At 44.0% G+C, this 11,365-nt stretch overlaps 1 protein-coding gene across 1 annotated transcript; it reads left to right on the top strand.

Annotated features, from left to right (window-relative positions):
• The first annotated feature begins 4,038 nt into the window (after window positions 1-4,038).
• Window positions 4,039-5,286, top strand: LOC123128385 (photosynthetic NDH subunit of subcomplex B 4, chloroplastic). The gene is made up of 4 exons (XM_044548369.1): window positions 4,039-4,381; window positions 4,501-4,556; window positions 4,657-4,728; window positions 4,869-5,286. The coding sequence occupies exons 1-4, from the start codon at window positions 4,126-4,128 to the stop codon at window positions 5,001-5,003; spliced, it is 519 nt and encodes a 172-aa protein (XP_044404304.1). The 5' UTR covers window positions 4,039-4,125; the 3' UTR covers window positions 5,004-5,286.
• Window positions 5,287-11,365: the final 6,079 nt, after the last annotated feature.

Here is an 11,365-nt window from a genome sequence, read left to right as displayed (position 1 = left end):
GATTTTCACATTATTTTTCCCTACAAAACTTTGTAGCCATTACAAATACACATTCAATTTAGGCTCTCTCCAACTTGCTTGAAACAATTCCTATCCTTATTTTATATTCATGTACTAATTTCAAAAACCACATATAATGAATATATAACCTTTTCTCTTTTTGATACAAATGTATTGTGGCCCAGAATAGATAAGGTGCCCTGGTTGACACCAAGGAAGGTGTTATCTTTTGTTCAATGTGGCAATGAGGAGTCTTTGAGCACTAGAAGTCACATAATCAGACTTTGTGCTCTGTGTTGTAGTGTTTATGATACCATGTTTTGCTGGGGTGGCCTATCCTAAACCTAGACTTGAGCAACACATCTCAACGACCTGACCAGAAATTTGTGGGTTCAAGCTAGCTTGTCGAAGCTTGGACATTTTCAAGCTCCTACTGAAATTTGACGGGTTCCCATAAGTGCATCGAGCTTGTTTTTTGACTTTCATTCCTTGTTACGCTCTCGAGGACTTTATATTTTATCAAAGTAATGAAAGTTGTGAGAAAACTAATTCGGAAGAAATAAAGGCCCTAGAATGGTCAACACTAAACTTCAAGATGGGCCGATTTAAGCCCAAGAAGCCCAAGCCTCTTGAACTAGGCCCAGTGTTTCTACGCAAACATCTGTCCATAGATTGTTTGAAAATATGTTGGAGGAAAAATGGGAGCTCCTCTGTAGCGCTTATGGCACTGGTTGGCACACTAGCGATAACAACACGCTCATTTTTGGGGCGGCCAAGTTTATTGCTCATGCTCGACTGCTTCGTCTGCTATTGTACGCTGGCCCACCTCTTTTTTTCTCGTTCTTCTGAAAAAACACCTCCTCATTTAAAAGAAACAAGCTATCGAATTTTTAATATATTTAAAATTTTCTATGAAATATAAAATTCTTCACAAATTTGAAAAAATTAAAAAAACTATGATTTTTAAAAATCATGAATTTGTAAAAGTTCAAAAATTGTTTTAAAAAACAAAATTTGGTATATTTTGTTAATTTTAAAAAAGCACGACTTTGAAAAAAATCATGAATTTTTAAAAGTTCATAGATTTGAAACTTGTTCGTGATTTTCAAAATTGTTCATGAGTTTTAGAAAAAACACAGATTTATACAAGTTGTTTGCATTTTTCAAAAAGGTTCACGAATTTGATTTTTTATGAAATTTAAAATGAAAAAATAAAGATAAGAAAAAACAAACAAAAAACCAACGAGTAGCTTCACAAAGCCACAAAAGTTATAGCATATATGGGCCGGTCCCTTACCTAAATATCGTATGATGGGGTGTGCGGTAACTAGCGAGTTAAGAGTTAAATAGGATCTGGGAGGAACACATAGATGGTCGCCCAAAGCACTACAAATCAAATCCACCAAAAAAATGTTCCACCCTACAAGCAGGCTCCCGTCAGCTCGTTGCCTACTGTATATATTATCGGTGTAGCGAGGACAACAACTGATTAGAGGCTTTTAAAAATAACTTGGGAAAATATATTAGTGGGTGTATGGCCTTATGGCAAAAGTCGCCATACATGAATGAACTTAACACTTCAATGTTTATTTGAAAAGGTTATGTCGCCTCAATGAAGCATGACTTAGTCCTATGTTATCCTCGGTGGCGTCTCCAAGTTCCTTCCCTCAATGTGGGTTCGAGTGAAATGCCTCTCCTTGGACTTGACCCTGTAGCTTCCCGAACATGCCTTGGAGCTCTAGTTTCCTACTATTGAGTTTACTCAAGTGAGAGTGAAGTTTGAACATGCTCATGTGGAAGGGGGCTTTTACAAGTTAGGGGCTATCTGGTGGAGCATATGTGATCAAATCCCCTACAAAATTAAACTTAACTGCTACTTCTTTTGCCAACTAATGAATTCAGCTAGTTGGATAGGAGGTTAAGATGATGCTCCAGTTTGGGATTTGCCGGGTTATGAAGAAGCTGGGCTGAATGTTAGCAAGTTAAAAATGGTCTCTCATATTTATACTAAACTTTTTTAGTCCATTATAACTCAGCTGACAAATTTATGTTGGGTTTATTGATACATCCCTCGATATACTATATAATATTATATTATATTTCTGATATAAGTAGAAATATTAATAGTGACACTATGTTTTTTTGTAAAAGAATGTTGTGTTGCAAATTTTCCATGCATTTCTAATATTTTTCATTACAATAAATTTCTACTCCTATAGTGACACTATGTTTTGTTGTAAAAGAATGTTACTCTTGGTTATTGAAGATTTTTTCTATGGAGTATTTTACCATACGTCTAAGAAACAAAGATAATTTTACTCCAGAAATTAAGGTACGCCCCTTTAATATGCTATAATGTGTACATATGCATCATTCCGCATAATATCCTTAAATAACTATAGCACTTGGTATAATGTTTTAAGGTTTACAAATCTAGCAAATAACCCTACAGAGGTTTGCGGATCAAAAAGCTATCAAGTCATATGTAACAAAATAGATAACTCTAAAGTGTATTAAGATCCCCTCTCCCACTCTCGGTTGTTGGTGCTGCTTGTTTCTTAGTGAAATTTTCCTTTCTTATTCTTGTGGGGTGAATTGTTAGCCATTACCACATTCACGCTATGTAGTTTAACATGTATTTGGAATGCAAAGTTCTATAAATTTTATTGTTGTCCATTGATTTTCACATCGTTTCTCTACACAAAACTATTGTGATCCACCTAAACTTTGTAACCATTTCAAGGACACGTGCAATTGGCCTCTCTCCAACTTGCTCGAAACCATTCATGTTCTTTATTTTGTATTAATGGACTAATTTCACAATATATGGCGCCAAAAATATGAATGTACAAACCATAATAGCTTTTCGATACATATCTATTGTGGCCCAATAAATAATGTGCCTAGGTTATCATTGAGAAAGGTGTTATCTTACACAATTGATATAACACATCGCTCCTCGCAAGTGTTTATGTAGCAATCATCTAAAAAGGGATCTAAGTGGGTCGATCCAGTAGGGTACTCTGGTTTTGGGAAGCTTGCATCATTCTTGGAAGCTTCTCCCCCCCCCCCCCCCCCCCCCCGCCTATTTATGTTGGCTAATTTCCCTGTTTTTTCTTTGGTTTTAAGGTTTCTTTTTCCCATTTTCTTTTCTTTTTTTCTTTTTTCTTCCTTTCTGCCCCCCCCCCCCCAAAGTTCATTGAATTTAAAAACACGTTCATCAATTTTTAGAAAAAAGTTCCCAAAAATTGAAAAAGGTTCACTTCCAAAAAGTTCACATTAGAAAAAACGTTCAAATTTGAAAAACCACAACCTTGTGAAAATTACACGAATTTGATAAAAAATAAAAAAGGTAAAACAAAACGAAATTGAAAAAAAAGAAAAGGAAAAGGAAAGGAAAACTAGAAAACCCGTGTTGGGAAGAAAACAGAAGAAAAAGCCGCCCAGAAAAAACATGGCAGGTTGGAAGGTTTGCCCTAATGGGCTGGCCCACTTAGAAACTGTGCACGCAGGGGGTGTGCGCCATATACTATTTACCCTTTAAGTGGTGCAGAAGGCGCTAAATAGGTCTCGGGAACAACAATACATAGCCGTTCCCGTTATATTTTGCTCAAGGTGGCGATGAGGAGTCTTCGATCGTTGCAGGTCGCCACACCAGACTTTGTTTTCTTTGTGTTGATGCACTTGTTGAAGCTTGGGCGTTTTCAAGCCTGTATTGGAACTCAATGGGTTTCCATAAGTGCATCAAACTCGTTTTTCACCATTCATTCCTTGGTCATTTCTCAGACTTTGTATTTCGGTTATCAAAGTAATGAAAAGGGGGAGATACCTAATTCCGCAAAAGGGATTAAAGGCCGAACAACCATGGTCAGCACTAAACTCAAGATGGGCCGTTCTAAGCCCACGATACCCAAGCCTACTTGAATCCATTGAACCAGGCCCAGCGTTTCTGGGCAAACGACGTTTGTCCCCCAAAATGTTTGTGAATACGCTGGAGGAAAAATACCTGGCCGCCCAAAGCACCGCAAACCTTATCCACCCAAAAAAAATGTTCCACCCTACAAGCGGCTCCCCTGCGCTCGTCCCAGCGACAAAACTCACTCGCTACCTAGCAACCTAGCTGCAATGGCGTCGTCGTTGCTGAAGCCACACTCCCACTGCTCCGCTCTGCCGTCCGGGAGAAGCAGCGGCAGCTGCCCCGCGACGGTGCACCTAGTGCAGAGGCCAGCCGGGAGGAGGGGCGACGCTCTGAAGGCGAGGGCGTTCCCGCTGGACGTGGTGCCGCTGATGGTGACGATGGTGGAGCACGTCGACAACCAGAGGGACTGGGTGGTCACCAAGTCCATCTGGCATCTCAGCGACACGGCCATCAAGAGCTTCTGTGAGACTTCTACGAACTCTTCTTCTCGTCACTCACTCGTGCGTGTGCTTCTTGCCCGGATGCAACTTCAGTTATGTCTGAAACTTACGTCGTTTTTGTTCATCTTTTTGCTCGGGTAGATACGTTCTACGCCATGTTCACGGTCTGGGGCGTCTGCTTCTTCGCGTCCATGAAGGCAAGCACGGCAATCCCCACCAGTGATCTCCAGAGTTGTTGAAATTAATCATCTTCTTAGATCGTCCTCGTGACGCGGCACTTGTTGTATGAATTGACAGGATCCGTTCTACGACAGCGAGCATTACAGGGGGCAGGGGGGTGATGGCACAGTGCACTGGTACTACGATCGGGTATGCATGCAGCCTCTTCCCTCTATTTTGCCATTCAGTTGAAAGAACATTCAGACAAATCGAACGGTCGACACAAAATTAATCTATTCTTGTGCTGAAGACATGTGTGGCTATGTTGCAATGCTGAATTTAATTTGCAGCAAGAGGACATCGAGGCGACCGCGAGGGGGGATCTGCTGAGGGAGGAGCTGCTTGAGGAGATCGAGCAGAGGGTCGGAGGGCTGAGGGAGCTCGAGGACACGGGAATGGAGGGGGAGCTTGAGGAAGCCAAGTAACCGTGAGACCCAAGCGTATATATGCATGGATTGGCAAAACACCTTGCCTTCCTCCGCTGAAGTTGAGTGAAAAGCTTGGACTCTTCAGTCTTCAGTGTAGTACAGTAGAAACTACACAAGTACACATAGCAAGATCATGTGGCAAGTTGTGCAATATACATTTGTACAAGGCAAGATATACATTCTCCACTAGAATTGGAGGCACGCCATTCCTTGCTATGCCAATCGAAATATCAGATTGATTAACACCAATATTCGAGCAACACGCAGTCAGACTTACTTACGTGCTTTCAATTCGAGGGCCTCTTCGGCTTGACGGTCTCAGTTGACAGGACTTATATGCATTCCGGAAGATTGGAATATGTTGCGGAAGTTATCCGATATTCATATGAAATGGAACAATCCATAATCTTCTTGGAGATAATATGAGGAACCTCTTGGGGAAAAAAATGTCTTGCTTAAACCTTCTATGTCACTAAATTCTTGTAAAATTCTCGTGGAGCATTTATAAATCCAATTCCTAAATTCTTGTGTTGTTGGCCATGACATCAAAATATTGCACGTGTCTATTTTTAGAGTCCAAAAAGGTGCATAGCGAGTAGATTTAACATTAAGTTATTCTGTTTCGGTTTAGTCAAACATATTTGAAACAACGGATCCAAATCTAACAACGCTTATGCCACCCATAATCATCAACACCTTCCTCCCTATCATAATGTTCCACCTCCCTTGTGAGGTTTGTTGGTTGCATCATACACTAATGTGTTTCATTCCTCAGCTATCAACCATTGTTGTTGTCACCACTCTTCTTCAATTTATCTTGTGGCTACAATACCATGTTCGTCGCAAGTGTATGTTATGCTGCCATCACTTCAAGTGGGAGTGATCATTGAAAGGATTCTTGCAGAATTCTCGGTCCACAAAATTCCTTGCGGAAACTCCATAGAAAGTTTTTGTTATCACCCCACCCGATAATGGTTGTCGTTTTACTTTAGCCTCATTCACGGTGTCAAGTATAAGAGGTTTCAACATTGCTTATGCCCTTGAGGCATTGACAATGGGGGGGGGGGGGGTCACATGGACAAACAAGCAGCTCGACCACTCGGCGCGTCTTGGATAGGGTTTTGGTCTCGAGTAGTGGATGTTGCAGTTCGTGATTCGCTCGCCCCCGTGTGGAGCTTCATCTTGGTTTCGATCACTCACCGCTATTGTTAGACTCTATGGAGGCATCCTACCACAAGAATAATTGTTTCTTATGTAAGTAACAATGGCTTCAGCAAACGAGCTTCGATCATCATGTTGCGACCTGATCAACTTGTGGCAACATTGGTGAAAGGATCATTATGGTCGACTAGAGGGGGTGAATGGGCGACTAACAATTTTTAACTTCTTTTTTGAATTTTTAAGAGATACAACAAGAATATAGGTTATCTAGATATGCAACTAGATAGATAACTTACATGTCAAGCTCAAGAACAACAACAAGCTAGAAAGATTAACACTTAAAATAAGCTTGCGACAAGTAAGTGAAGTAAATAATAAACCGCACGTGGAGACGACGATATAGTTCCCGAAGTTCCCTCCTTTGGGGGAGGTGCGTCTTCGTTGGAGAGGTGTGGCATGATACATCTCCAACGCATCTATAATTTAAGAAGTATTCATGCCATGTTTACAACAATTTCATATGGTTTTGGTGCACTTTTATATGATTTTCATGAACTAACCTATTAACCTAGTGCCCAGTGCCAGTTGTTGTTTTCTACATGTTTTTGGTTTTTTTAGAAAATCCATACCAAATGAGTCCAAATGCCACGAAAATTTATGATGATTTTTTATGGAAAATAAGAGATCCGGGAAGCTTCAGGAGGGAGCCACAAGGTGTTTAGGGGGGCACAAGCCTGGGTGGGCCCCACCTAGGGCGCGCCACCTGAGCTTGTGGGACCCTCGGGAACCCCCTGGTGTGAATCCAATGCTAAAAAATTCCTATATATTGGGAAACCTCCGTAAAGAAACCTAGATAATATAGCTCCGGATGATATAGCTCCTTTCATCATCCCCGGAGTAGGGAAGTCATCACCAGAGGCCGTCTTCATCATCCTCGTTGCTTCCATGATGAGGCGGGTGTAGTTCAGCCCCGGGGCTAAGGGTATGTACCAGTAGCTATGTGTTTGATCTCTCTCTCTCTCTCTCTCTCCTCCCCTCTCTCTCTCTCGTGATCTTGATAGGGCCCGATCTTGATGTACCATGAGCTTTGTTAATATAGTTGGATCATATGGTGTTCTTCCCCCCTCTATCTTTGTTGTGATGAATTGAGTCTTGCCCTTTGAGGTTTCATTATTATCGGATTGAATATTGGATTTGAGATCACTTGATGTATGTCTTGCATGTGGATACCTGTGGTGACAATGGGGTATTCTATTGAGTCACTTGATATATGTTTTAGTAATGAACTTGCGGATTCCCGTGGTGACATTGGGGTAATCTAGGCATAGAGGTTGATACACATTTTCGTCCTACTTTCTCCGGTAGAAACTTTGGGGTACTCTTTGAAGTTCTTTGTGTTGGATTGAATATTATGAATCTCAAATTGTTTGATCTGTATCGAATAATCATCTCACGCATACTTGTGGTGACATTGGAGTATCTAGGTGACATTAGAGTTGGTTGATGTGTATCATATGGTGTTATTTTAGTACGAACTCTGGGGCTATTTGTGACACTTGCAGAGATGGCTCAATAGATTGATCGGAAAAGATAACTTTGAGGTGGTTTCGTACCGTACAACAATTTCATCTTATGTTCTCCGCTATTGATAAGAACTTTGAAGCGATTCTTTGTCGCACGTTGAGGGAATGTTATATGATTCAGTTATGTTAGCACTGTTGAGAGATTGCATTACTGAAAATATGAACCCTAGGCCTTGTTTCCAAGCATTGCAATACCTTTTGTGCTCGCTCTTGTTACTTGCTACCTTGCTATTTTATTATTTTAGATTGCAAAAATATATATCTATTGTCCATACTACACTCGTATCACCATCTTTTCATCGAACTAGTGCACCTATACAATTTAACATTATATTGGGTGTGTTGGGGACACAAGATATTTCTTGTATTTGATTGTAGGGTTGTTTGAGGGAGACCATCTTCATCCTACACCTCCCACGAATTGTTAAACCTTAGGATGCACTTGACAGAAATTTGTTGATGTCCTACAAAACTCGGCGCTTGGAGGCCCAACAGAGTCTACAAGAAGAAAAGTTGCATAGTAGACATCATGGCGGCACCATGCCCACCAAGCAGCACAATGGATCACTTTATTCCTCTCGCGCCCTGATACGTCCATTTCGCATCATGATTTCTTACTGTTATTTATAATGTTTTTATCCATAATAATGCTTTTCGGAGTAATTCTAATGCCTTTTTTCTCATAATTTGCAAGGTACACACCAAGAGGGAGAATTCTGGCAGGTGGAAATCTGGACCTGGAAAAGCTACGCCAGGCCACCTATTCTGCACAACTCCAAACACTACAAAAAAAGACACATCCGTGACATTTTGGGCCGAACGAAATTTTTTTCTGTCATACATATGACACTTCTATGACGATAATTGTGACAAAACCCGGTATCATCATAGATGTGGTGGGCTCCTACTTCTATGACAAAAAATCATGATAGAAAATGGGCTTTTCGTCCTGAGCGGGCCGGAGACGCAGCTGCATGACATTCTTTGGGCCGTCCATGACGGAAAAAACCGTGGTAGAAGCGAGGGGGAGGAAAATTTCGGGGAGTCCCCGGTTACGGTGGGAGGTCGGGGGCCAAGCGATGCGCGTTTCTCTCATACACGTACGCGTGTGTGTGCGAGGCGTTGGCTCTAACTGAACCCGAACAAGGCGTTGGGCTCTAACTGAACCCGAGCGATTGCACTGCAGGCTACGCGTTACTGAACCCGAGCGATCGATCGATGACTGTTAACTGAACCCGATCGAGCGATTCCTTCGCTACTGCTGCTAACTAAAGCCGATCGATGCTGCCTCTGGATGAACAGTGAGCGTTGCGGGAGGGGGTGGATGAACAGTTCTCGGTGGGGGTGGATGAACAGGACCCCGTGGTGTTGCCTCTAGATGAACAGGATCCCGATCGATCGAGCCCGTTGGGGCTGGATGAACAGGACCCCGTGGAGGGCTGGATGAACAGGACCACCCCATGGAGGGCAGGATGAACAGTAGACGGTGGAGGGCAGGATGAACAGTAGCCCGTGGAGGGGTGGTTGAACAGGAGCCCGTGGAGAGGGCTGATTGAACAGTAGCCGGTGGAGTAGCGCACGGTGGAGGCTGGATGAATAGGAGCCCGTGGATGAACAGTCGCAGGTGGAGGCTGGAGGAGGTCGACGGTGGATGAACAGTAGCTCGTGGAGGCTAGAGGGGGTCGACGGTGGAGATGACCAGTATCCCGTGGAGTCCCGTTTTGCGGTACGCCACACCCCTCCCGATGAACAGGACCCCCGTTTCGACCGTAGCGCTCCAACACAAGTCCGTTTCGTCCGTTTTACGGTACGCCACACCCTTCCCGATCAACAGGACCCCCGTTTTGACCGTATGAGGTCCGTTTTCTCCGTTTTGCGGTACACCAGACCCTTCCCGATCAACAGGACCCCATTCCGAACGTAGGAGGTCCGTTTCCTCCGTTGTGCGGTACGCCAGGCCTCGTTTCCATCGCCTGTTCCGTCCAAGCCCTCCCGATGAACACGACCACGCATTCCGTTCCGATCCAGCCGGTTGGCTCCCACGCGTTTCATTGCCTCCCAATGAACACGACGCATTCTGTTGCCTCCCCATGAACACGACGCATTCCGTTGCCTCCCCATGAACACGATGACGGCGCTGTTTCTCCGTTCTGACCCAGCCATGTACACGAGCCCTCGCCGTACGTATGCGCGAGTAGGCGTTCGAGACCCCGCCCGTATGTACACATACGTGGTCGTATTTTCTTTCTTGCACCCTGGCCGCTGTACATACGTGTACATGCTACGTGAGCGCCTCTACTACGGCACGTGCGCGCCTCTACTACGACACGTGCGCGCCTCTACATCGACCAGTATGTACGTACACGTTCGCGACCAGAATGACAACGCTACGTACGCTTCGACCAGGTGGGTCCCGACTGTCAGGCACTTCCTTGCCTGCGAAGATGTAGCTGGTGGGTCCCAGCAGTCAGGGGGCGAATCATTTTTTTTGCCCGGACGCACTTCCTTGCGTGCGAAGATGTAGCTGGTGGGTCCCAACAGTCAGGGGGAAACGTTTTTTTCGCGAAATACAGTGGCCCGTCCGGTGGGTCCCAGTTGTCAGGTGGAGGAATCATTATTTTCTGTGTAAGAAGGAGGCACTTCCTTGCTGCGGCCGTGGACCCAGCTGTCAGCCTCTCCACGTACAGTCCATGTCCGATGGAAGTCGTTCCTTGATCATGTTGACCACGCCGCGCCGAGAGCACCAGGGCGGTGGACGACGGCGAGGCCTAGGAAGGGGACGAGACGGAGGCAGGGAAGACTCGGCAGTTGTTTCCCACACGGAGGGGAGTACGACTATACGAGGGTTTACTGGTTCGTCTGCCGTCGCCGGAGAATAACAGCAGGTGTGGGTGAGTAGAGGGATGGCTAGGCTAGCGATGGGAGTATGGTCGGGCGGTGAGGCCTGCGCGGCAGCACAGCCGGCCGCGAGGAGGAGGGAGCAGGCAGTCCCGTCGGCGCTTGTTTGAGCGGCTGAAGCAGGAAGAGCAGAGATTGAAGAAGCACGACGGCCGTTGGATGAACATCCAACAGTCGGTGCTTGTGCGTCAACCTTTTTTTAGGAAAGCCTCAAATCTGTGGAAAACAGCATACAACCCATCTGCCATTATTTCTAATAATTTACAGCCCATTTGCTAATTCTTAAGGTTTTTTTGGAGCCCATATTATTTTTGTTAGCATTACAGCCCATATTGTGGCAATGGTTAAAACAATTATACGAAATTTTGCATATTTCGGTGCGGTCCGAACTGTTTTTAATCCTGAAATTTCGACTCACATTCAAACTGATTTTAAAAGTAAATGTATATCGATATAATATCCAACAAATTCTCCACGCATAAAAATTAATGTAATTTAAAATCTTGATATGAAAAAAAAGATATTTGAAACTAATTGCCGGTTTGATGTGTTTTAAAAATGTACAACCCATTTCTCATTACTGATGGGCCATTTTCTCGGCTAGCCGAATGAAGGCTCTCCTCGTCTTGAAAGATTTGTAGCCCAACAGGCCTGACAAAGCGACTTACTTGGCAAATCACAAAAAAAACTGGGCTGTGGCCGTGGACTCAGCTGTCA

Source organism: Triticum aestivum, chromosome 6A (assembly GCF_018294505.1).
Source record: "Triticum aestivum cultivar Chinese Spring chromosome 6A, IWGSC CS RefSeq v2.1, whole genome shotgun sequence".
Taxonomy (NCBI): Eukaryota; Viridiplantae; Streptophyta; class Magnoliopsida; order Poales; family Poaceae; genus Triticum; species Triticum aestivum.
This window is presented reverse-complemented; position numbering and strand designations above follow the sequence as displayed.